This window comes from Hylobates moloch, unplaced genomic scaffold (assembly GCF_009828535.3).
Source record: "Hylobates moloch isolate HMO894 unplaced genomic scaffold, HMol_V3 SCAFFOLD_16, whole genome shotgun sequence".
Taxonomy (NCBI): domain Eukaryota; kingdom Metazoa; phylum Chordata; class Mammalia; order Primates; family Hylobatidae; genus Hylobates; species Hylobates moloch.
In genome coordinates this window covers 27466907-27494002 of record NW_026652291.1, presented here as the reverse complement: position 1 = coordinate 27494002, position 27096 = coordinate 27466907, and the positions used below count along the sequence as shown (strand labels likewise).

General features: G+C 46.9%; 1 protein-coding gene across 5 annotated transcripts in view; it reads left to right on the top strand.

Moving 5' to 3' along the window:
- ADCK1 (aarF domain containing kinase 1) overlaps nt 1-27096 on the top strand; it is a 167168-nt gene that overhangs the window by 117761 nt on the left and 22311 nt on the right. For 3 of the 5 annotated variants that reach the window (XM_032180252.2, XM_058429345.1, XM_058429348.1), the window contains 3 exons: nt 615-773; nt 12846-13004; nt 22449-22565. In XM_032180252.2, the coding sequence (XP_032036143.1) occupies nt 615-773; nt 12846-13004; nt 22449-22565 (435 nt within the window). The remainder of the gene's footprint in view (nt 1-614; nt 774-12845; nt 13005-22448; nt 22566-27096) is intronic. The other 2 variants (XM_058429347.1, XM_058429346.1) reach the window with 1 other exon arrangement.

Below are 27096 nucleotides of genomic sequence, written 5' to 3'. Positions count from 1 at the left end.
GTGCACAGGTATGAGGACCCGCCTTCCATGCACGTCTTCTGTCCCTCTCCCTCTTTATGCCTACCATGAATGTCCAGCAGCGGAGGACCAGGCAAGACCCTGGGCTGGTACACAACTGATAAAGCAAAAAAATCTGTCCTGGGGGCTGGGTGCAGTGGCTCATTCATGCCTGTAATCCTAGCACTTTGGGAGGCTGAGGTGGGCGGGTCACTCAAGGTCAGGAATTTGAGACCCCATCTCTATTAAAAAATACAAAGATTAGCTGGGTATGGTGTCACACGCCTGTAATCCCAGCTACTCAGGAGACTGAGGCAGGAGAATTGCTTGAACCTGAGGGGCAGAGGCTGCAGTGAGCCAAGATCATGCCACTGCACTCCAGCCTGGTCGACAGCGTGGGACTCTGTCTCAACACACACACTCACACACAATACACGCAACACGCACACACACACACACACACACACACACTCTCTCTCTCTCTCTCTCTCTCTCTCTTTCTCTCCCAAATCTGTCCTGGGGGCACTAGGCAGCCCTGACTCTGGCCCATCTTCCTGGCTCCCTCTCACTGAACTGGGTCACCTTTTTAATTGCTCTGTTTTCTCCACTCCTGACAGATCCATGATTTGTTCCAGAGCTTCGATGACACCCCTCTGGGGACTGCCTCCCTGGCCCAGGTCCACAAGGCAGTGCTGCATGATGGGCGGACGGTGGCCGTGAAGGTCCAGCACCCAAAGGTGCGGGCTCAGAGCTCGAAGGACATTCTCCTGATGGAGGTGAGAGCCCTCCCTTTCTCCTTCCTATGTCCTCAGTCTACATTTCCCTGGGATCCAGGCCACCTAGGTGGAACTGGTTCAAGCTGGTGAGTGGGGTGTGGCCCTTCAAGCAGCAGAGGGAGAGGAGAGCTGAGATTACGACAGAGGAGGTGTTATGACAGCTCCGTGACCATGAAACCCTGTGGCAGCGTGGGTTAGTTCTTGATTTATCCCTGGGTACTGCCTGTGATGGTCTCAAAACACACTAAGTGGCTGCTAGGGGACCTCAAGGAAGGGATGTTGTAGAAATGAGCTGAACCAAAGGTGTGTTTTTTGTCTACCAAAGGGATAGACAAAATTACATCTTAATTTGTTAAATTGTAACAAAAGGGAGAATATGCTCAACAGGGATATAAAAATGACATACAGATCACATAGTAATATCTATGCAGGTTGCAGGTTTGCTTCTCTGGTCCTTATTGAATGAACAAATTCACCTGTCTGAATGGTCCTGGGAAAACCCTTAGTGGACTTTTCTAGCTCTATGCTCAGAGTAAGGGCAGAAGAGGCTGAGTGGCCACTGCTTGAGTCAGTAGCCATCACCCCCTATGGGGAGGTTAGCAATCTGTTTAATTTGTCAGTATGTCCCTTTTCTTCTGTTTCTTGTTTCCCTTCCTTTTCTCCCCCTCCTCACTCTGGACTCTTAGTTTATTCTTTCAACTCTAACCAAACTTCATGCATATATTGAGGGTCTTCTGCACCCTGTGCTAGGTGGGTGCTGGGGACACGAGAGTGAGTGAGCCCCATCTTCATCTTGGGGCAATCCTCATTTGGTGGAGACAGGTGTGTAAACAGTCACAGCATGTTTGCACAGTGCCACGTAGCACTGTGCCTGGATGGATGGGGCACCAAGGAGGCTGCAGCAAGATGGTGACTCTTGAGATAGCCAGTCAGTGGAAGGACAGCCCCGTGGGTGTGAGGGCCTGACTGCTTGGAGGACAGAGTGTACTTGGATAACTTCAACCTGTTCAGATGGTATGAGCTCGAAGTAGAGATGAGGCTGGGAAGGTAGGTAGGACAGAACATGGGGGGTTTGTATTCCAGGCTAAGGCATAGAATGGTATGTATGGTCAACACTCACTACATATTTGTGGATCTGAGCAGATCTCATTTTTTTCCTGTAGTCAGTGGGGAACCATTTAAGAATTTTAATCAGGGGACTGTCGTGATCAGATTTGCATTAGAAATAAAAATCTGTTGGGAGTCTGGAGGATGGATCTGAAGACAGAAAGACTGTAGCCAGGAGACGAATTGAGGAGCTGCTGCATGGGTCTGAGAGATAAATAATGATATGAAGTGAGGAGTGTAATGGGGGTAAGGGAGATGGATGGGTTCAAGGGGCAGAATCATCAGGATTTGTGACCAGCTTTACACATGGGGTGGGGGCAAGGATTGGTATGAATGAGAAGGAGACAAATATCTTAGGTTTCTGGCTTAAGTGATTACATTTAGGTATATTTAACTATATACAGTAGTTCCCCCTTATCTGTGAAGATACATTCCAAGACCCCCAGTGGATGCCTGAATCCTCAGATAGTGCCCAACCCTATATACGCTGTTTTTTCTTATACACACTGATATGGTTTGGCTATGTACCCACCCAAATCTCATCTTGAATTGTAGCCCCCATAAGCCCCATGTGTTGTGGGGGGGACCCGGTGGGAGGTCATTGATTCATGGAGGCATGTGTTTCCTGTGCTTTCTCGTGATAGTGACTAAGTCTCACAAGATCTGATGGTTTTATAAAAGGGCAGTCCCCCTGCAAAGGCTCTCTTGCCTGCCACCATGTAAGATGTGCCTTTGCTTCTCCTTAGCCTTCTGCCATGATTGTGAGGCCTCCCCAGCCATGTGGAACTGTGTGTCCATTAAACCTCTTTCTTTTATAAATTGTCCAGTCTCAGGTATGTCTTTTTAGCAGTGTGAGAACAGACTAATACACATACATACCTATGATAAAGTTTAATTTGTAAATTATGGATAGTAAGAGACTAATAATAAAATATAATTACATAATTTATAATAAGAGTAAGGTGAATGTGGTCTGTTTCTCAAAATATCTTGTTGTATTGTACTCACCTATTGTCAGGACACAGTTGACCTTGGATAACTGAAACCTTGGAAAGCTAAACTATAGAGAAGGGGGACAACTATTTATCAGTCAGGGTACAGTTGGGGAAAATAACTTGCTCTATGTATTTCAAACAGGGAATTTAACACAGAAAATGGAGTTTACAAATTATGTAATTGCCAAAAAGCCAAATGGGATGGAGAGACAATTGCCAACAGCAGGAAGCCAACGCCACCCTCAAGGCAGAGGGACAAAGAGAAGATGTAGTTCTCTAGAGCCCAGGGGCAGGAACCACCGGGTAGTAGCTGAGACTGTGGTGAGCTTGTTCCCTGGGAGCCAGATCACAGACATAGGGCCTGTCACTTGGGAGTGGGAGCTGCAGATGCTGTTTGAGGCAGAAGAGTTTCCATCTCCTCTTGCTCCCCGGTATGCCAGTATCCCTCAGTGTTGCCTCCGGGCAAAACCTAGCTGGCAGCAAGTTGGCAAGGGAGCCTGGGAAATGGAAGTTCTTATGAGAGTAAGGGGATTGGGATGCATCTCAGAACAAAGTGAAATGGTCAATGCAGCAACCACGTAGGGTAAAGTAGTGCTCTTGGCAGTTTTGGATAGGGATATCCCTGTTGGTCTGGAGTCCAGGCTGGAATACAAATTCAGCATTTATGAGTAAAGATACTCTTGATAGATGAATCTGGTGGAGAGTTAAGATCACTCAGAGAAGGTATATAGAGTTAAAAAAAAAAAAAGAAGAAGAAGAAAGAAGGCAAGGAAAAAAACTGCAAAACATTGGGGGGTGAGCCCAAGAGGATAAGTTCATGAATGGGACTAAGAAAGCATGGTCAGAGAGACTGGAGGAAAACCAGGATTGAGCAATGCTGCTATATTCAGTGGAGAAAAGTTAAAGATGAAAGCACTATATTAGTTATCTAATGTGCATAATGAGTCACCTCAAAACACAGTGAGCTTAAAACAACAGTCATGTGTTTTGCTCATGAATTCGCAATTTGGCCGGGGCTTGGTAGAGAAACTCATCTGTTTTATACAGCACTAGCTGGAGTAGCTTGACTGGGGGCTGGAGTGGCTTATTTCCTGGCTGGCAAGTTGGTGCTAGCTGTTGTCTGGGAGCTTAACTGGGGCTGTGGGCCAGGGCCTTAGTTCCTCTCCATATCAGCCTCTACATGGCTGCTTGGTCTTCCTCACAGCATGGCGGCTGGGTTCTAAGAGCAAGTGGCCCAAGAGAATAAGGCTGAAAGTACATCACAGTTTTATGACTCAGCCTTGGAAACTACATAGGATTACTTCTTTCTTACTCTTTTGGATGAAGCAGTTACAAAGACCCCCTTAGTTAAGTTCAGGGTTGGGGAAATAGACTGTACCTCTTAATGGGAGAGTGGCAAGGTTCTAGAAGTGAATTAGAATGGGAGGTACTGTTGCAGCCATTTTGGAAAACATAGTCTGCCAGAATTCCTCAACGTTGTCAAATGGGAGATCAAATCAGTAAAGCACTGGAAAGGGTATTTTGGATTTGGCGATTTAGGGTGGTTAGGAAGAGCAGCTACAGTGGCCTGATGAGGGTGAAAAAGAATTGAGACTCAAGGAAGTGGAGACTCTTCGTGGAGAATGTACTCTTTTCAAATACTTAGCTGTGGAAGGTTCGGGAGAGTTAGGGTAGTGGTCAGAGCAGAGCATAGGATTAAATACTGAGGAGACTTGAGTGGAATCGTAGCTGATGGGGAAGGGGGCAGATTGGGGATTCAGCAGAGAAGTAATTGCTAGATCAAGTCCTAAGGGAGATTCAAGCGACTGGGAATGAAGAACACAGGTGGAAACCTTAGCCTTTGTTTCGAGCCCAGTGGAAGGTGGGAAGGCTGGGTACAGATGAGTGTGTGGGGCAGAGGAGAGGGGGAGGGAAAGTGGGCAGCAGAGTGTGTAGCAGCCTGATAGCCTCTATTTTTTCTCTGAAGTGGGAGGCAAGACCATCTGTTGAGAATGAGGGGGTAGAAGGTAGCATTGGAGACTCGAGGTGGGTGAAGGTTTGGAACAGCTACTGTGTGCAGTGGAAAGGGAGCTGACCAGGGCAGGAGAGCAGGATTGCCGGGTGGCCTTGAGCATCCACCTACAAACCTGATTTTTCTAGCACACCTGTCAGCAGCTGTGGAGCAGCCATAGCTGGGAGAGACCTGGGAGACTTGGGGGATCCCAGGGTTTCCTGAATCCCAGAAGCCACTCCTGAGCCAGGCAGGAAGCTGCCTCTGCGTAGTAAAGCCATCAGGGCCCACTTGGACAGGGAGGACAGCTGTCGCTTTTTCTCTGCGTTTTCTTGCTGGCTCCCTAAGTAATGGTTGCTGTAAGGTCAGAGCAATAATAGCAGTAATAAAGATTTGGCATCTTCCTCCCTGAGATAAGCATCACATGCTTTTCTTGGGAAGCACAGCTTGGCAGACTGTGTGCAGAGCACAGAGTGGCTCCTTAGTAGTGGCTGAGGCAGTTCTGGGGCTGGGACCACAAGGCAAACCTGAGACCCACACTCATACCCTTCAGGAGAACAGCTGGAACAGAGGCCTGAGGCCACCACCCCCTGGACGGTCAGGATTAGCAGCAGCACTGGGTAACACTGCCATCTCACTGGGCTTCGTCTGTGGTGGGAAAAGTCCTGCCTGGGTCTTTCTCTAGTACAAAACCAGGAAGAGCCCAACTGGAAAGCTCGTACTTGAAGTGAATATTTTGTTTTTCTGTGTTGAGACCTAAATGGTATCTTATATTTAGGAATGACAATCCCAGGAAGGTATTAAGCATTCTTGGCCTGAAGAATGATTTCTAGGGGACATTTAGGGCTACCAGAAACTTAGGGACAGAGAGGAGGCAAAGCTACTTTTCTGCATAGCCTCTACGTCTCCTTTCATGCCAGCTCCAGGTGTGGTGTGCCCTTATGCTTCTCTCCCACTGTTGCGCACTCTCCTCTGCCCCATAATTGATCACAGCCTAGTCTTAAGAGGAGAGCAATCTGATGAAAGCAATTCACGGTAAAGACAGTGACTGATAGGCTTAACCTCTTTATATTTGCATCTTAAGAGGTGACCTTCTACATCCAAACTCATAACTACTGTGCATTTACAGGGTGATAGAGGTCTACAGGGGTGAGACTTTTGAGAGCAAGGGGGTGGTGACTACTGGTTGTGTCAGTTGGGATGCTTTCAGTTGGCTCTAAGAATCAGAAAATCCAACTGAAAGTGGTATAGCTAATACTAACCCATATTATCTCACATGTGAAGATGTCTGGAGCTTGGGTCAGCTGTTCCAAGGCTGACAGCCCAGCACCTCATTGTTTGTAATGACTCAGACTCTTTCCGTGTTTCACTCTGCTATCTCAGCTTCCTGGCTTGCCCTCCTGAGCGAGCACTGTGCATAGTCCCAACACAGCTGCAACAGTTCCTGGTGTTACAAGTAGGGGACATCCTCATATTCTTTATCAGAAAAAAAAAAAAAAAAAATCCCTAGCAGAGTTCCCTTCATTTGTTATTGTCCAGAAGTAACGCCCACTCCCAAATCAGTCTTGGCAAGAAAACTGAGACCACCTTGATTGGCTTAAACCAATCATGACTCACCTTCTCAGACCTGCTACCCTTGAAGGACATGAAGGACATACAAACTTGGGGTTGTGTTAGCCAGGATGATGGGGGAGATGGCTGTTGGTTTGGCATCCAATAGCATGTATCACCCTAGAGTTTTGTGTCTCCTGTGAACCTGGTAGTTTTGTGTCTCTTGTGAACCTTCTCCCTTGGAGAGGGGAGAGAGCCTCTAGGATAGACTGTTGAAGGATGGCAGGGGAGGGAGGCTGATTCTCAGTAAATGGTGTTCGGTGAATCTGATGGTGTCGACGACTTTGCACAAAAGAAAAAGGCAGAGCCAAGGATGTTTTTTTAGCTTTGTCATTATCACCTAATATTGTCCCTTTAATAGTTGGGGCAACTCTACTTCTAGATGCATGGCCAGTGACTCTTATTGATTTGAGTGGCTGTCCAGAGCCAGACTAATTGGGCCCAGAGATTGGAACAATGATTCAGCAGGAGGGGGTGAACTGATGAAGCATAGTCCATCCGTCTGCTGGCGGGCTGGCTTTGTAGCAGTTCTTTTCTACCCACAATGTTGGGGAGTTTAGTGGGCCATATCTCACTGCCATTCTCACTGCTTGAGGGCAGGGTAGGACTCAGATGATCCCTGAGCTGCGGGACTACCATAATCCCCAGGTCCTAATCACCCTGTATCACTCCCAGTTATTTCTCCAGCTTCTGAATTGATGAGGAACACTTCCTTGCCCTCTCACCCCTAAGGAATCTAACTCATTGCCAAGTACTAGGCCCTTCATGCACCACTGGGCCCCAAGGTGTTCGGCTGTGTTGGGGTGGGACTCTTTGGCCTGAGCACTAAATCTGATCTATTGCTTGATGTCATCTGGCCCATCCCAAGGGTCTCAAAAAGTAAAAACCCATGGCAGTCATGTTTTTGACTTTTTCTGAGCAGCATTTTCAGTGCATTCTGTCTACCATCTTGTTTCTTCCCTCCCTCCCTCCCTTCCTTCCTTCCTTGCTTCCTTCCTTCCTTCCTCCCTCTGTCCCTCCCTCTCTCTCTTTCTTCTTTTTTTTTTTTTTTTGACAGAGTCTCACTCTGTTGCCCAAGCTGGAGTGCAGTGGTGCGATCTCGGCTCACTGCAACCTCCACTGCCTGGGTTCAAGTGATTCTCCTACCTCAGCCTCCCAAGTAGCTGGGATTACAGGTACCTGCCGACACACCTGGCTAATTTTTGTATTTTTAGTAGAGACAGGGTTTTGCCATGTTGGCCGGGCCGGTCTTAAACCCTGACCTCAGGTGATCTGTCTGCCTCGGCCTCCCAAAGTGCTGGGATTACAGGCATGAGCCACCGCGCCCAGCCTCATCTTGTTTCTTTATTAAATGTGTTGGTTGAACAGTGGGTGGCTAGGCAATGTTTATGTCGGCACAGAATCCAACAGCAATTTTATTTTTTAAAATATATATTAAAAAATATCCAGAGACGTGAGCCACCCAAGGAAACTTCTCTTTCCCCTATAAATCTGTTTTCTAAAAAGTGTGTGCTTTAATAACTTATCAGAACAAAGATAAACCCTGTGAATGGCAAGCTATTTACATCACTCTGAATTGATTTTTGATCCTTGTTGAACATTCATTTTTACCAGTTTGGATCGGTACAGGCATTCTATTTCGTGTGCTGTTTTCCCGTAGAACATTATTTCTTTTATAATGTACAATAACTTGATAACAGTAACTTGCATTTCCAGTTGCATTTTAGAGTTTACAAAGCTCCTTCTCTGCCTTATCTTGAGCTTCCTATTGCATTGTCCTGTGTCGTTGTGTTGTGTTGCACGAGGCAGGGCTGCATAAAGAACGAACAAGAAAAGCCCAGGTCAAATTTTGTTTTGTCAATTCCTGTTTTCTACTATGTAAAATTGGCAAGAAAAGGATTAAATGAAAGTGTGTGTGTAAAGTGTTCGTAGCACAGTGCCTGGCATGTAGTAGGAACTAAATAATGATAATTCCCCTTCTATTTTGCTATTGTAAATAACAGTCAGTCGTTTTATTACTTTTTCTTTTTTTTTTTTTTTTTTTGAGATGGAGTCTCACTCTATTTATTGCCCAGGCTGGAGTACAGTGGCATGACCTAGGCTCACTGCAACCTCCGCCTTCTGGGTTCAAGCGATTCTCCTGCTTCAGCCTCCGGAGTAGCTAGGATTACAGGCACATGCCACTACACCTGGCTAATTTTTATATTTTTAGTAGAGATGGGGTTTCCCCATGTTGGCCAGGCTGGTCTTGAACTCCTGATTTCAAGTGATCTGTCCGTCTTGGCCTCCCAAAGTGGTGGGATTACAGGCGTGAGCTACCATGCTTGGCCCATTGACTAGTTTTCAAACTTGTGTGACTCTTCATTTTTTCCATTATATTTCTGTGTGGCCCATGATTGATTTTTCCTCCTGCAAGACAATGACCCTATAGGAAGATAGTCTTATTATTTTACCTTGAAGGAAGTATTAATTTTTAAATATACCTTGATTGATTCATAAAGTTCCAGATCAAGTAGAGAATTCTCAGGCATTCTGAAATTACGATTCCCCCAAATTCAGAAGTTATGGCTCTTTCCACTAAAACCTCAGAAACAGAAAAACTCATTTTCTTTGGATAACACATGTGAACATATAATTATCTCAGAGAAGCAGACAAACTCTTTGAAATATTCATTTGTTCATTCATTTACTCATTCATTCATTCATGTGAGTATTCAATAAACATCTGTGGAGTGTTGAGTAGGTGGTAGGCACTGGTGAAAACATTGGCTGTTAGAAGAGTTTTATGGAGAAGATGCATTTTGGGAGAAAAATCAAAAAGTCAAATTGATAACAACACCTGTTTTATTTTAGTTGATTGCATGTGTTGTCAAAAAGAAAAATTGAAATGAATCTGCTTAAGGTAGGCTAAGTAGATTCATTTAAGAAGGGAGTTGAATGAAACCCCACGGTGAAACTGAGTTTTATTTTCCTTTCTTCAGCCAAGAAAAGTCTAAAATGGCAGCAGCCCAAACTACTTGAACCCGACGACTCTTAACCTGACCCCCTCCCCACCCACTGAATTTCAAGGGGTTGGTGAACCCCCTGAATTATGTGCAAAATTATGTATGTTCATTTTCTGGGCTTTGTAGCGGGTATCAAGTTTTAAAATTGGTAACTGCCTATAAAGGGGATGGTGACATTCCATAAATCTGAGAACCACTGACTTCTATTCAAAGAACCCCCTTCATTTTAAGTAACCAAGGAAGTGACCTACAACAAACAGGATGCCTTAGAAACCAGTTCGATGAGCACTGTAAAGTTTTTTGTGTTATGAATTAGCTTACTAATTAGTTACTAGCAATTCATATTAGTTAATAAAATTGACTGCTTATGATTAACGATGTCGGGTATTACCAAGTGTTAATAATAATGAATAGTATTAATAATGACTAATTATGTAATTGATTAGTAACTGGAAAATCTTTAATGTGCCTTTCAGTGCTGCTTGGATATCAATGATAATTAAAAATTCCACAAAAAACAGTGACCATACAATAAATGATAAATGATGAGGAATTACTGTTTGGCCAGAAACTTCACCCCCAAGTAGAGACCTCACTGGGCTACCGGTAGCTCTCTGTGCGTATCCACGTCTGGCCCATGGTAATTACCTAGAGACTAATCAGTAAATATTGATTGAACAAATGAGAGAGCCTCATTGTGGCCCCTTTCCTTGCCCCTCTCTGGCGAGACCCTCTGGAGTTGAGATTGGAGCAAAATGCTGGAGAGCTTTTCTTGCCTGCATTCCGAGCCCAGAAAAGTGGAATTCAGGTGACTTAGATGGCAGGGCTAGCCTCCGCCTGGGCTTGGGGGAATCGCTTCTGTTTCCCGTTCACTTGCTCTGCATCTGCTCTGGTCGCTGCCAAGGGCCATCTGAGGGCACTGTGATGAGATGTGATGTCTGGAGGCTGCAGTGCCCAGGTGCCAGGGCTTGAGGCATACAGTCCAGGCCTCTCTGTTGCCCCCTCTCCCTTCTAGTCTTGTGTGATACAAACAAAACATAAACTAAATCAATTATCATAAGGTCACAGGTCTAGCCCATGAAAGACCAGACAAAACTGAAAAGAAATTAAACTACAGCCAAATGTAATTAAAAGAAGTTTTGGTAGAAATTGAGCATGATAACGCGATGTGATGATTCTTTTTGGAATGGCATCTGGTACATCACCCAGGACACAGGGCTTGAAAACAAAGCTGTAAATGCCTTGTAGTTAATAGTCTGGCTTTAGACTGATATCTTTTGCCAACACAGCATTGGGCAAAATATCATAGAACAGGGCAAAAAGAAGCATGAGACAAGGCTTTTATCGGGGGCTCAGTAAGTCTTTCTGGAAAGATGGGAAGGGGAAGGTCTTTTGGTACCAACAGGCCCACAGCGTGTTAGTTCTTATTGCCATCTGCTGTAGCCAGGGTTAGAGATGGTTGTTCTCAGATAACTCGGACTGTCATTTATACTAAGAATTACTGGGTCAATCAGTCAATGTTCTCCCCAGGCCTGTCTTCAAACACCAGCAGGAGAGCTTATGGGAGATCAGGGCCCTTCTGTTTCCCTCCCAGAATTCTGGAACACCTCCTATGTCCCTGGTATCACCCTTGCTCACCCACTGCAGAGCCATCGTCCAGGAACTTGGGCACCCGTCTAAAATCCAGGGCCTTGGTGGTGGGGCAGCCTTAGGATTGAGTCCCTGCTCATGGCGGGGGCCGTGGTATGCTGTGCACAGATCACTGGGCCCTTCTTGAATTTCACATCATTAAACTGACCCCTGAATGCCAGATACATCTTCTAAAACCCCCTCTTAACATGTCATCACTCAAGAATCCACGGTGAGCCAAATTGCCAAAAATCTAAGCTTTTCATCCAAGTGGTCAAATTCCTTCTCTCTGTCTCCTCTTGTCTTATCCAGCCTTGTTTTCTTATTCCAATTTAGTTTTTTATTATGAAATATTTTAGACGTACAGAAAGTCTAGAAAATAGTATTACAAATGTTCAAGCACCAAACATTCAACTTAAGAAATAAAGTAATGACAGTTACGTTTGCAGCACCCTCCCAGTGCTTTGTGAACAGATCAGAACAGATCGGGGAGCAGCCACAGCAGCAGTTGAGCTAAGTGCTTCAGAGCAAGGGCTGTGGAGTTGGCTGTGGAATTCCCAAGGGGAATTCTAGCTCAGTACTTCCTTGCTGGGCAAATTTTGGGAAAATCATATAACCCCTCAGAGCCTCAAATTCCTCATCTATAAAATGGGATAGCACTTTGGTAGGCTGAGGCAGGAGGACTGCTTGAGGACAGGAGCTTGAGACCAACCTGGGCAACACAGTGAGACTCTGACTCTACAAAAAAATTAAAAAAATTAGCTGGGCATGGTGATGCACACCTGTAATCCCAGCCACTCAGGAGGCTGAGGTGGGAGGATCACTTGAGCCTTGGAGGTCAAGATTGCGGTGAACTGTGATCACGCCACTGCACTCCAGTCGGGGCTACAGAATGACAGCTTGTCCAAACAACAGAAAAGGGATGATAAGATGTGTATCTGTGTGCCTCCCAGAGTTGTTGCAAGGATTAAGTTTAGTAGTAAGTAGAGTGCTTAGTTTACTATTCAGAGTAGCAAAGACGTGGAATCAACCCAAATGCCCATCAATGAGAGACTGGATAAAGAAAATGTGGTAGATATACACCATGGAATACTCTGCAGCCATAAAAAGGAATGAGATCATGTCCTTTGCCGGGACATGGAGGAAGTTGGGAGCCATTATCCTCAGCAAACTAATGCAGGAACAAAAAACCCAAACACTGCTTGTTCTCACTTATGAGCTGAACAATGAGAACACATGGACACAGGGAGGGGAACAACACACCTGGGGCCTGTTGGGCGAGGGTTGGGGGGTGGGGGAGAGCATTAGGAAAAAGAACTAATGCATGTCAGGCTTAATACCTAGGTGATGGGTTGATAGGTGCAGCAAACCACCATGGCACACGTTTACCTATGAAACAAGCCTGCACGTCCTGCACACATATCCCAGAACTTAAAAAATAAAATAAAATAAAAAATAAGTGCTTAGTTAGTGCAGGGCACAAGGGGAACCCTCAGCAAGTGGTAGTCATGGTTATCGATGCTGGCTGTTGGGCTATCATCATCTTGGACTTGGTGCAGAGTACCAAGCTTATGGGAGAGCAGGGGCCTACTATGTTTCCCTCTTGGAATTCAGAGGAGGGATGGGCCCCAGGGAGCAATTTCCTTTACTCCAGGGGAGAACCAGGCAGGAAGGTAGGGAATGTCCCTTGGTGTGTGCTGTGGGCCAAATGACTGGGGTGCTTGTTGGATTTCAGGTGCTCGTTCTGGCTGTGAAGCAGCTATTCCCAGAGTTTGAATTTATGTGGCTTGTGGATGAAGCCAAGAAGAACCTGCCTTTGGAGCTGGATTTCCTCAATGAAGGGAGGAATGCTGAGAAGGTGTCCCAGATGCTCAAGCATTTTGACTTCTTGAAGGTAGGTGGGATGAGGCAATGCGGGGTATGGTGGTCTGGTGGAAGAGTGTGGCGGTATGTGGGTCCCTGCCTTGAGCATTCCTTTCAGGACATAATTGGGACATCTTCTTCCTGAGTCCTCTTACTGAGGATGAATGACGTCACTGGTGATGTGCATTAAATCCCTTGAAGGCAATTTGCAAAGAAATATCAAGTGTGATTGTTGACCCATTAGTCAATTAAACAGATGTTTATTGAATAATCGACAACTACAAGACTCTGAGCCCTAGCCAAGAACCTATATGCCGTGGTCTCTGCCTCCGTGAGGCATGGGATGCTGATGATGATGGCGACGCTGATAGCTAACACTACTGTACCCTGGGACTATTTTAAACACATGTGTTTTACCTCAGCTCATACAGTTGGTTCTGCTGTAACAAAACATATGTGTCCCTAGAAATACTGCAGTTATGCAAAATCACACAACAGAAACCACAGAGCTTATGGAGAAAATAGAGTTAGGGGCACAACACTCAAAAAAATTCATCAGTGGCTGGGCACAGTGGCTTACGCCTGTAATCCCAGCACTTTGGGAGGCCAAGGCGGGCGGATCACGAGGTCAGGAGATCGAGACCATGGTGAAACCCCGTCTCTACTAAAAATACAAAAAAATTAGCTGGGCGTAGTGGCGGGCGCCTGTAGTCCCAGCTACTCGGAGAGGCTGAGACAGGAGAATGGCGTGAACCCGGGAGGCAGAGCTTGCAGTGAGCCGAGACTGCGCCACTGCACTCTAGCCTGGGTGACAGAGCGAGACTCTGTCTCAAAAAAAAAAAAAAAAAAAAAGAAAAGAAAAGAAGATAAGAATGAATAAAAACCAGTAGCATAGTTTTGCACGTGTTAAATGGCTAAGAAATACGTAAGACCACAATACACATGGCATTTTACCTTGAGCCTGCTGTGGAAGTGGGCATCAGAAGGGTTGCTGCTTGTTAGTTTTGTGAGGTGGTGGGAGGAGTCCTTTGAAATGGGACGGAGGCCGGGTGTGGTGGCTGATGGCAGTAATCGCAGTTCTTTGGGAGGCAGAGGTGGGAGGATCACTTGAGGTCAGGAGTTCAAGACCAGCCTGGCCAACATGGTGAAACCCTGTCTCTACTAAAAATACAAAAAGTAGCTGGGCATGGTGGTGCACTCCTGTAATCTCAGCTACTCGGGAGGCTGAGACAGGAGAATCGCTTGGACCCAGGAGGCAGAGGTTGTAGTGAGCCGAGATCATGTCATTGCATTGCAGCCTGGGCAACAGAGTGAGACTCCGTCTCAAGGAACAAAAAAAAAAAAAAAAAAAAAAAAAGAAATGGGACAGAAAGTTGTAAGGCCAGATGTGGGTGACTCACCGATTCGCAGCGATGTCGAGGTGTGTTTGTTTTGTGTATTCCAATGTGGCATGGCTCTGCTGGATGCAGCTTTCTGCATTCACAGTGTTTCTCGCAGATGATAGTACACATAAGCACATCCAAAATTTGCATTATGATCAAACTGTTCCCTAACATATCAATTGCATTGGAACAAATTTGTGTTTTCAAAACAAGTATTATAGCAGAACTGTTCTATGTAATAAGAGACACTTAATGTGGGAAACAATATCAGATAATATGAAGTCGCAGCTGTCAGTGCCCCATGAGAAGTACGGCTTCTACGTGCTCTGAGGATTCAAAAGTAGGGACTCCCATGGCCTACTGGGTCAGGGCAGACTCTGCTGAGAAGTTGGCACTGGAGCTGGTTTTTTTTTTTTTTTTTTTGAGACAGAGTCTCACTCTGTTGCCCAGACTGGAGTGCAGTGGTGCGATCTTAGCTCACTGCAGTCTCCGCCTCCTGGATTCAGGTAATTCTGTCTCAGTCTCCCAAGTAGCTGGGATCATAGGCACGCGCCATCATGCCATACTAATATTTGTATAGTTTCACCATGTTGTCAGGCTAGTCTTGAACTCCCGACCTCAAATGATTTGTCCACTTTGGCCTCCCAAAGTGCTGAGATTACAGGTATGAGCCACTGTGCCCGGCCCTGGAGCTGGTCTTTTTTTTTAAATTAATTATTTTATTATTATGATTTTTTTGAGTCAGAGTCTCACTCTGTCACCCAGGCTGGAGCGCGGTGGCGCAATCTCTGCTCACTGCAACCTCCACCTCCTGGGTTCAAGCGATTCTCCTGCCTCAGCCTCCCAAGTAGCTAGGACTACAGGTGTGTGCCACCACACCCGGCTAATTTTTGTATTTTTAGTAGAGACAGGGTTTTGCCATTTTGGCCAGGCCAGTCTCAAACTCCTGACCTCAAATGATCCGCCTGCCTCGGCCTCCCTAAGTGCTGGAATTATAGGCGTGAGCCACCGTGTCCGGCCGGAGCTGGTCTTTAAGGACCATCCTGATGTTCTCTCAGGGCACACAGGAACTGGGGAGAGAGATGTATGCCACACCACTGTTTTTCCAACACATTTGTCCTTCCTGAGGTGTGTGCCTATTTACACATGGTTACCCCCTTTATCCCAGCAGTGCAGGGCTTGGAGGGCTCTTCTGGTTGTCTACACTGAGCTTAGCTTCCAACTCTAGGACAGATCACCCTTCCCTCTTCTTCAGCAGACCTGGAGAATGCACGAGAGGGGTCACCAAGCCCTCAGGAGCTCCATGTGTAGGTTCCAGAGCCAACAGTCAAGCCGTGCTATTCTTGGGGAGGATGGCTCAGAACACTGGATCAGGGAGAAGGGACTCTCTCATTCTTCTCTAAGGTGTCCTTGTGGCTTTTGCAGACTTCATGAGAAATGGAGGAAGTGTTTATATTTTTGCTCTCCTGATTGACTAACAGGGATGGAGTGACTGAAGATGTGTCTATTCTAACCACTTGAGAATCCACAGGAGGAAGAACCACAGCTGTGGTGATCAGTGCAGTGTCTTGACACATTGACTGTGGTGGAAGATATGAAGAAGTTTAGCTCTTTGTGTGTGGTGAGGGTGGGGTATGTCTCCATACTCCCAATATGCTTGACTGGCATTTTGTTGGCTGCCATTGTCGGTGTGGATGTACAGACCCTCTTGTGTGTGTAAATCCAGGAGTGCAGCCTAGATCTGGTGTCACTGCCCCAGCCTTGGAGCTCAAACCACCAGTTTAGTGAAAACTTGGCTCTTTCAGACAAGTGATAATATTAACTAATTAGCATAATGCTATAGAGTCTAAGACATGCTTCTACTTGCTTATCCCATTTCTTTTATTCCCGAGCTTGTTGCTGTGCTGGGAGCTGAGGTTTGTCCCTGCTCTGGAAAACTTCTCATCTAGTGGAGGGACAGACACAGAAATGTGTTGTTGTAGTGCAGGTTTGTTAGCACCATGACAGGCATTCATCTGTGTTTCTGTGGATTCCCAAGAGGAAGTACGTAATTCTACCCAGGATAAAGGGTTCTGGTGAGTGCTTCTAAGAAGTGTTGACTATAGGCAATATATATTGATTATTTCTTCTTCATCAGGAGCTGCTGCATTGAACACTCTGCAGGTACTGCGGTGTCGAGTCCTTCCAGCAGGCATCAGCCCATATTGCAGAGGAAAGTTGGAATAGAGGTGCTAGGGCAACATCCCAGATTTTCTGACTTCAAGTGTGGTGCTCCTCTCAGGATACTCTGCTGCCATTTACCAGCAGGGGTGCCCCTCAGAGCCAGAACTATGAGCCAGACAGAACCATCTCCTCTACTGTTCCCATGGAAACAGCAAAATTGTCCCCTGGCTGGGGCCAACTGGCAAGTGCCAGACCAAGACATGCAATAATAACAATAACATACATTTTTCAAATGAGGATGCCAAATGGGTAAATAATGAATATACCAATTTGACCTGCTGTTTCCAAAACTTGCACACCCTTCCTAAGACGGTGGTGGAATTAAGGCTCTTGAGTAATTAATTTTGCCTAAACACATAACAAGGGGGATGTGAATTTTGCACTGTGAACCCAGTTCAGCTCTTAAAACTGGAGATAGATTGCTTTTGCACACTGGCTCCTGATCACAACATCTGTGCATAATTAAGCCTCCGCAAAGACTTTACCTCTCATTGTGTGAGGCGTCTTCCGGTGCTTATGTGGGGTTTAAGAACCTCGGCCCTGTGCTATAAATCTCCCAGGCTCAGACAAGCACTGAATGCAAATATGGGGTCAGGGGAACTGGGAGAGGGTGAGGGGGCAGCTAGGCTGAATGGTTAAGGCCAGGCTTAGTAGATCTGGCAGCAGAGCGTATGTGCCAGGGGATGGAAACAGGACAAGTGGTAGGGTTTGTGACTCACCTGGGGACAAGGCGGCAGGGGAGAAGCTTTATAACCACAGGGTTTGGGACTGGAAGTGATGAGAGCATTTCTATATGCGTGGAGGTGGGGATAGGTGTGCAGGGCCACGCCAGGGTTCCTTAGTGTGAGGTAAGGAGCCCGGGACTCAATTGTGGACAAACCCTGAGGAGATGTGCATGCTTTTTGGGAAGTATGATAGCTTCCCATGAATCTCAAAATTAGGAACCACTGATGTATAGTAATTAATATATAACTTTTTTTTGCAGAGTGCTTTGTATGTGTTTACTCTTTAATCCTTACAAAAGCCTCACAAGGGAGGTGCCATAACCACCCCCATATCATCAGTTGGGAGACTGAGGCTCAGAGCTATCAACCCTTTGGGCAGGGTCACAAGGCTCACCACTAAGGGGCAGTGAATAGAGGTAGCCTGCTCCAGAGCCTGCATGTTCACCCTCCATATGGTTCTGCTCTATGGGGAAGATGTGAATTCCAGTGAACCGTCTAGAGCATAACTCTCAGCCCTGGTGTGTATCAGAGCCCTCTGTGAAACTCGATGTGGCTGTCGTAAGAGCAATCGATGTTTTTTCCAGCAGCTGCTAGCGTCTGGTTCCACGTCGAGTGCCAGTACTCTGCTCATAGTAGTAGGAAATGGGGGCAGGGGTGGGGTCATGCTTCCACTGTAACCATTATCACCATATTTTTGGGGGAGAAACTGGTGTTCAGAGAGGTTATATAACTTACCCACAGTCACACAGCTTTTAGGTGGCAGAGCTGGGGCTCCAGCCAGCAGCCTGACTCCAAATCTGCTGGTCTGACTCCAGGTCTCCAAGCCTTCTGCTGTCCTGGACTTGGGCTCCAGGAGGACTGTGGGCCCAGGGTGATGGGCGCTGTCTCAGACAAGCCAGGCACGGCCTGCTTCGTGGGCACATTGACCAAAGCATAGAAACAAAGCAGAAATGTGAGGTCAGGGCCAGACTGTGAGGCTGAGGCCCTGGGTCTTGGGCTGGAACTTTCCTAATCGGCACCCTCCTTCTTGGGGTCCAGATTGGCATCGGTGTGGGAGGCAGGAGGAGCCCACAGGAGAGAGGCCTCTCCTGGACCTCTACAAGAGGTAGACCCTGGGCCCAGGGGCCCTAATGGTCAGGGTATGACCCTGCCAGTGGGGCCACTGAGCACCCTGGCCATGAGCTTCTTAGAGTTTCATTTTGCTTTGTTTGGAGGTGGGGTGGGGAGTGCAGGGTGCTTATTGACTCTTTCAAATTTCTCTTTTTCATTTTTTCCTTCCTTGATGGAAGAAGCATAGGACAGGAAATGTGGGCACTCACTTCACCCCATATCCCCATGTCCTCCTGCCCATCTGGTGATTTAGGGGCAGCTCACTTTTTTTTTTTTGATTTTTTTTTTTTGTTATACTTTAAGTTTTAGGGTACATGTGCACAACGTGCAGGTTTGTTACATATGTATACATGTGCCATGTTGGTGTGCTGCACCCATTAATTGGTCATTTACATTAGGTATTTCTCCTAATGCTATCCCTCCCCCCTACCCCCACCCCACAACAGGCCCCAGAGTGTGATGTTCCCCTTCCTGTGTCCAAGTGTTCTCATTGTTCAATTCCCACCTATGAGTGAGAACATGCAGTGTTTGGTTTTTTGTCCTTGCGATAGTTTGTTGAGAATGATGGTTTCCAGCTTCATCCATGTCCCTACAAAGGACATGAACTCATCATTTTTTATGGCTGCATAGTATTCCATGGTGTATATGTGCCACATTTTCTTAATCCAGTCTATAATTGTTGGACATTTGGGTTGGTTCCAAGTCTTTGCTATTGTGAATAGTGCCACAATAAACATATGTGTGCATGTGTCTTTATAGCAGGATGATTTCTATTCCTTTGGGTATATACCCAGTGATGGGATGGCTGGGTCAAATGGTATTTCCAGTTCTAGATCCCTGAGGAATTGCCACACTGACTTCCACAATGGTTGAACTAGTTTACAGTCCCACCAACAGTGTAAAAGTGTTCCTATTTCTCCACATCAAAACCCTAGAAGAAAACCTAGGCAATACCATTCAGGACATAGGCATGGGCAAGGACTTCATGTCTAAAACACGAAAAGCAATGGCAACAAAAGCCAAATTTGACAATTGGGATCTAATTAAACTAAAGAGCTTCTGCACAGCAAAAGAAACTACCATCAGAGTGAACAGGCAACCTACAGAATGGGAGAAAATTTTTGCAATCTACTCATCTGACAAAGGGCTAATATCCAGAATCTACAAAGAACTCAAACAAATTTACAAGAAAAAAAACAACCCCATCAAAAAGTGGGCAAAGGATATGAGCAGCGCACTTTTTTAACTGAGCAGGAGCAGTCTGGCATTTTGCAGTCATTTCCATGTTATGTCTGTCCAGGGGCACCTGCGGTTCTGAAGCTCCCATGACAAATTCCACTGTTTCCCAGGTTTCATATTTTAGTCATTTCAGATTTAAGCAGCAGAAGCAAGGGGCACATTCTGTGGTTAGACTGGAATGGTGATGTTTGCAGGGAGACCAAAGAGGGGGAAACCCCAGTACACCCAGGACCCTGATACACAAGCACAGAGAAGCTCCAGCCTGTGGGTTTTCTGTTTCCACCTGTGACTCTTTCCTAGCTGGTTTTTTTTTTTTTTGAGACGGAGTCTCATTCCCTCTGTCAGCATGGCTGGAGTACAGTGGCGTACTCTTCGCCCACTGCAACCTCCGTCTCCCAGGTTCAAGCGATTCTCCTTCCTCAGCCTCAGTGGTCTGCCCTCCTCAGCCTCCCAAAGTGCTGGTATTACAGGCGTGAGCCACTGTGCCCAGCCCCTCACTGTTTTTTAAGCTGCCTCTGGCGGGCCTGGCTAGAGATTTGACCTCTTGTTTCCAGAGCCTTAGGGGCCCACTGTCAAACGTAGGTTTCCAAACAAACCCAAGGGAAGAATTTAACCCGAAAATATGTCCCATTCATTTGGAAGCCATGAACAAAAACAACAGGCAGGGCATGGTGGCTCGTGCCTGTAATCCCAGCACTTTGGGAGGCTGAGGCAGGAGGATCTCTTGAGTCCAGGAGTTTGAGGCTGCAGTGAGCTATGATAATGCCGCAGCATTCCAGCCTGGGTGACAAAATGAGACCCTGTCTCTAAAGAAACCAACAAAGCAACAATAGCAAACATGCACTCACTTTTTTAAAAAGAAACTTTTTGAAAAATGCCAAGCAAGTCTAAATTTTAAGTTCAAAGTATCAGTTTCACAGATTTCTCTATTGGCCCAGATTTTCAAATGGCAGAAACCGCAGGCAAGCAGCAAACCAAAATAACACCTTGCTTTCTGTTGGAAACTTTGTTCCAACTAGAGCATTTCACTTGTATGTATAGTCCCCATTTATCCTCAGAGGTCCTTACTGAGATAGGGCAGAAACAATTCTGCTTTCCAGTGAGGAAGACTGGGATGTACAGAAGTTAAGTGGCTAGTCTAAGACACAACGGTATTAGCAGAATTAGGAACAGGAAATAGGTCTGTTGACTTGAGGGCCACTGTGTTATTGCTAGATGAATTTGGGTGGTCAGGATAAAGGAAAATCTTACTCTCCAAAACATTTGAAAAAGGTGCCCATATTTCTTTATTTGTAAGAGGAAATAAACTCCTCACAATTTGGGGGAAACTTGGCATGCTGGAAGCCCAGTAACTCCTCCCTCCTGGCTGTGGGGGTACCGGTGGGTGTCCCTTGCTCACATGGCAGCCTGGTTGCATTCCAGTTTCTTGCCCGCTCCTGGAGAAATCTGTTCTCTTTTTGGTTTTTGAGTGTTGTGAGAGTCAGAGAGGGTTGGAGAGTGTATGTTAGTAATGCATTTGTCTGTAGGCAACTGAAAGCCTCATTTAGAGTGCCTTAAACAGAAGAATTTGTTGTCTTCACATAGCAAGAAGGTTTGCAGTGGTTGCCTACTGACATATGGTTTTGGTGGTTTAACAGTACCAGAGCTGGCATCTCATTTTTTTTTTATTTTTTTATTTTTCCTCATTGTTGCAAGATGGCTGCTACAGCACCAACAATCACATTCACATTCACTTTCAAGGCAGGAAGAGAAGTGGAAGAAGAGTAGCACTATGCAAATACTCTTTTTTTTAATCAGGGAAATAAAAACCTTCCCAGAATCCCCCAGCAGGCTTCCGTTTATGTCCATAAGTCAGAACTATGTCATATGGCCATACCTACTATAAAGCAGGCAAAGAAAGTATTTAGGTTTTTAATTTTTTTGTTTGTTTTCAGACAGGATCTTGCTCTGTTGCCCAGGCTGGAGTGCAGCGGTGTGATGTATAAGGTCACAGCTCACTGTGGCTTTGACAGTGATCCTCCCACCTTAGCCTCTGAAGCTGGGATCACGGGCACGCACCACTATGCCTGGCTAATTTTTGTATTTATTGTAGAGACAGGGTTTCGCCACGTTGCCCAGGCTGGTCTTGAGCTTCTGAGCTCAAGTAGTCCACCTGCCCCGGCCTCCCAAAGTGCTGGGATTACAGGTGTGAGCCACCCTGCCTGGCCCCAGTATTTAGTTTTTTTCATCTCTAGGGAAGAAGAGGGTTGGGAATAGATGTTGGGTTAATATCCAATGTTGTCTGCCCCAGAAAACATGTTTTCCTACAGGAAACAGGCATGAGAAACAAAATTTATCATCTGGTTAAAATTCAGTCATTCGCTCAATACACACAATGCACCCATTACCCAGGTGAAATATTGGAGACAGAGGGAGGAGCCCAAAGTAGGCCTGGTGGCGGGATGGGGAGAGGAAATATCCTTAACAGCAATGCCCAGGTGTGAGGCATTCCAACATTTTCCTCCCAAGTCCCAATTTTAGTTTTGGCTCTTAACAGTGTTAGAAGGCACTGAGGAGAGTTGGCAAAGCCGGTCTCTAAAGGAGTGGGCAGAGGCCTGCTGAGCAGAGGTGGAGTAGCCGGCCTCCCTCTTGGCCTGGCTGCCCCATCCCCACCGACAGCGCTGAGGTCCCTTCCGGGCCTCTTCTCCCTTGCTCTGGGAGTACCCCCTGTTGCTGTCTGGCTCCCTGTGCCACGTTGTCATCCTTGCCCAACTCCCAGCCTCCCCAGACCATCTGACCTGTCCCTTCCTATCCCAGGTCCCCCGAATCCACTGGGACCTGTCCACGGAACGGGTCCTCCTGATGGAGTTTGTGGACGGCGGGCAGGTCAATGACAGAGACTACATGGAGAAGAACAAGATCGACGTCAATGAGGTGAGGTCAAGAGCTCAGGGCTGCTGTGCCAGGGAACATGGGCTTGGTCAAGGCTGCCCAGGAAGTGCCTGTGTGTCCAGGTGAGGCCTCAGAGTCTGGCCCCCTTGTCTTTAATGGGACCCATTGTCTGGAGAATTATAAACTTTGAGCAAGAAAGATTCTTTCAGGTCATTTAGGCCAACCCTGTGCACATGGCGGCCTGCAGGGACATGCTGAGCCCCTTCTGCCATTACCTGCTTTTCCTTTGTACCATCTGAGCCCCACAAAGCAAAGCGGCCACAGAGAACAATGATGCAAAATCAGTGGGACTTAATCCTTCTGGCTCTGTGGGGCCTGTCTGCTGTCTCTTCCCTCTTCCTGCCCTTCTCTCTCCTTCCCACTTCCCAGATCTCAAGGGATCAGGCAAAAAGGGGACAGCAGCCGCCAACTGCATCAGCCTCCTAGAGCAGGAAAAAAGAGGTGGGCTTTGTGTGTTCCCCCTCCCATCCCCCTTGTCCCAGGGAATACTGGCCAGTGGGTAGGACCTGTCCCCCACTTTCTGCTTCCTGGTTGCACAGGGTCCCACAGGAATGGGTGGAATTGTACTTTTTCAACAACATTCATAATTTCATTTTTATGTTTTTAGAGATGGGGTCTTGTTCTGTTGCCCAGACTGGTGTGTAGTGGCACAATCATAGCTCACTGTAATCTGGAACTTCTGGGCTCAAGCAGTCCTCCCACTTTGGCCTTTCAAAGTGCTGGCATTACAGGTGTGAGCCACGTGGCCAGGCTCAACATTGATCATTTTAATAGTGTCTGCTGTATGCTAGGTATGGGGGCTCACAGGGGGACCAGACCCAGTCCCCAGAGCTTAAGGAGTGGGCAGAGGCCTGCTGAGCAGAGGTGGAGTAGCCGGCCTCCCTCTTGGCCTGGCTGCCCCATCCCCACCGACACTGCTGAGGTCCCTTCCGGGCCTCTTCTCCCTTGCTCTGGGAGGAGCCTCTGTTGCTGTCTGGCAACAGAGTTAGACACACATCTAAATCCTTGCTGTATCTCAGGCAGTGAGAGGGTGTCAGCAGAACTCCAGGGAGAGTGAGGAAGAGGCACTGAGGCCTGCCACAGGTTGGCGTCCCCAGCAGGATGAGTAGGAATTTTCCAGGGAGTGGCTTTGCAAGAAGGGGAAGGGAATGGGTGAAGTTTGGCAGGGCTGGGGCAGCGTTCCTTGGGGTATGTGGGGAGATAAGGTAATGGTCTTGGGTGTGACCTTGAGGCACTGTGGAGTCACTTCAGGGTTTTGAGGAGTGCAGCGACATGTTCTGCACTCTGGGATGGAAGGAAGGAAAGGGGCCACGCCCAGTGGAGGTGAATGCTTTTTTGCTTTTTTTTTTTTTTTTCCGGGATGGAGTTTTGCTCTTGTTGCCCAGGCTGGAGTGCAATGGCGCGATCTTGGCTCACCGCAACCTCGGCCTCCTGGGTTCAAGTGATTCTCCTGCCTCAGCCTCACAAGTAGCTGGGATTACAGGCATGCGCTACCATGCCTGGCTAATTTTGTGTTTTTAGTAGAGACAGGGTTTCTCCATGTTGGTCAGGCTGGTCTCGAACTCCTGACCTCAGGTGATCCGCCTGCCTCGATCTCCCAAAGTGCTGGGATTACAGGCGTGAGCCACCGCACCTGGCCGTGAATGCTCTTTTCTGTTCCACTCCCCATGTCCACAGGCAGTGCACGAAGATGAGCGTGAGCATGTGGTCCCAGTGGGGAGATGTCCCACAGAAGAAAGCCATACCTTGGCTCAGCAGATGAGCCTAGGGGGATGGCAGGAGAGTGTGGTGGTTGCACAGGCCTCCTGGTGGACATGTGACCACTGTAAATGGGGTCACTACCTGCCTCCAAGAGGGGTTGTGAAGACTATGTGAGTTAGGGTGCAAGCAGTGCTGAGCACAGTGCCTGGCGTGTGGCTAGCATTCCAGGAGAGTAGCTGGGTGGTGGTTGTTGATTTCCTTATATTATCTTTGGGCTCTGTTCTTTCTTTCTCCTTTTACCATTAGCGTTTATTGCATGCCTAACTCCCTGTGCCAGGCCCTTTTCTCCAGATAAACTTATGAGGGTGGTCTCATTGTCTCCATTTTGCAGACAAAGAATCAGAGACTCAGAGAGAGAAGGTCACATGGCTTAATAGAGGTGGGATTGAAACCTGGGTCTCCCTGATTTCACTCTTCCTGTTAGGCCACAAAAGAGGGGCCGCATCAAAGTGCACAGAGCTGCTGCCAGGAGCATGGTGGGAACGTTTCACTGTGGCTAGCTCAGGCCTTCCAGGAAAGCTGTTGTCCCCTGACTTGGGGAACAGTGCTTCAATAACCCATTCAAGGGCCTTGGGGTATGTGTGGGGTACAGGCAGGCTACACCAAAACAGATACCACCCTGCTTTACCCAGGGCAGCTTTGCCAGTGCCTGAGCTGCCTATGGGGCTTTTCTGGAAGGGTTCTGCTGCTTGGAGGGAAAGGGATGAGAAAAAGAATTCATCCTTCTATTTTACAGATAGGGTGAAAAGTTCTGAGAGGGAGCAATTGTCTTTCCTGAGGTCACTTGGCCAGTAACACAAGTCGGGGCTTCTGACTCTGCTGCCTTCACTGGTGGCTTCTAGGGTGGTGTGTGGGAGGTGTTCAAGCAGAATAGTCTTTGGTTCCAGTGGCGAAGGGATTGGATGGGATGGGAGGCCACCTCTGGCCTTCCCTGAACGGCCTTATAGGGAAACAAGGTCTGTCGCCTGCCGATCAGGAAATATCCCAGAGGCCTCACCCCTGCCAGGTTCCTGGCATTTACTTACTACCAGCTGTGGAGGCATTTTCATTCCAGCAGCACCCTCAAGTCCATTAATCTCTTTGGATCCAGTGAGCCCAGAGCCGTAATGGTGTTTAATCAGAGGCAACGTTGATTTTCCAAACAAATGCAAACACAGAAAGGTGCACTCTGGGTAGTTGTTTGCTTATGGCTGAGCATGGTGCCTGGGCCGGAGGGGGCAGCTAGGCTGGAGCTGGGCAGTAGGAGCTGGGCAGGGCGTGCCCTCTGAGGCCTGGTCTCATCTGCTCTTGCCTCCCCGCTCTTTTGATACCTTGTAGATAAAGCCAGTGGTCTGTGCAGAGCAGATCCTTGGTAGACGTCCTTAAATTAGTGAATGGGTAAACAAACCAGCCTCACACCCTAGATTGGCCTCTACTAGGCAGGCCTAGGGGATAGTGTTGGTTGTTTTCTTGTGGATATGCAGAATGGGGCAAGCTGATATCAGAGTTATTTGGGGAAAAACAATAACCAATAATAATTATAAGCAACTAATATGTGCCAGGCATATGATGCACATAGTCTCTACTCATTACAGCCCTCCTGTGCAGTATATATTATTAACCCCATTTACAGATGAGAAAACAAATGCTCAGAGAGGTTAAACAACTTGCCCCATATCACACAGCTAGCAGGGGTAGAACCAGGGTTTGAACTCAGATCTGCATGACTCCAAAGTCCTTGCCCCTCTACCTTCTCCATTTCCCTGCCAGGGATCTATAAGTTGGTGCAAAGGTAATTGTGTGTTTTGTTTTTTATTTTGGGCTGTTGCAAAAACCACAATTCTTTTTGCACCAACACAATATCTTGGGCTGCTGGAACCTGGAGCCACTTGGTAACTAACTACTCAGAGGAGCTGGAGCACCGACCGAGAAGCATTGCTCTGCACCAAGGCAGTGTCTGAATGTGACACCTCTCTCTGGCTTACATCAAGGATCACTTCATAGAAACATTTTTCTGTTTTATCGTACCTATCTCTAAGTAAGTGATTTTGTGGGGACTGTGTGACTTAATGCACAAACAGTGCTTGCACAGTGCCTGGCATGTGCTAAGTAAGTGCCCCAAAATGATAGTGAGATGAATGTTGTTGTTGTCATTGGGCTGTTTTTTTCTCTTCTACTTCCCCAACTTTTTTTTTTTTAAACCATTAATGTTTACTGACTGCCTGACTCTATGTACCAGGAGCTTTCTGCATTATCAACTTATGAGGGAGGTCTTATTGTCTCAGATTTGCAGATGAAGAATCAGAGACTCAGAGAGGGAAGATAACTTACCTGAGGTCACAACTTTTAATTGTATACCTCAGTAAGTTTCCATGTGGATATAATATGTAATCACTGTCCAGATAAAGTTACAAGTAATTTCTAGCTCCCTGGCAAGCTCTCTCATGTCCCTCCCCGAGCTAATGCTCTTCTGAGTTCTGCCACCATAGATGACCTGCGCCCATTATTGAACTTCACATAAATGGAATCATACAGTTTTGGGATCTGACGTCTTTGTCATCAATGTGGGGCTCTTCTGGAATCTATTTTGTTTCATTGGTCTATCCTTGTAATGCCATGCTATGTTAATTTCTTAATCCCCAGTCCCTGGCTTTTAGGCTTTGCATGACTTGGTAGCTCTTTGGCAGTCTGAGATGATGTTATTAAATACTTACTTCCCCAGAAACCCCCACAGTGGGCTATGGGCCACTATGGTGCTCTAAGTACTGTCATT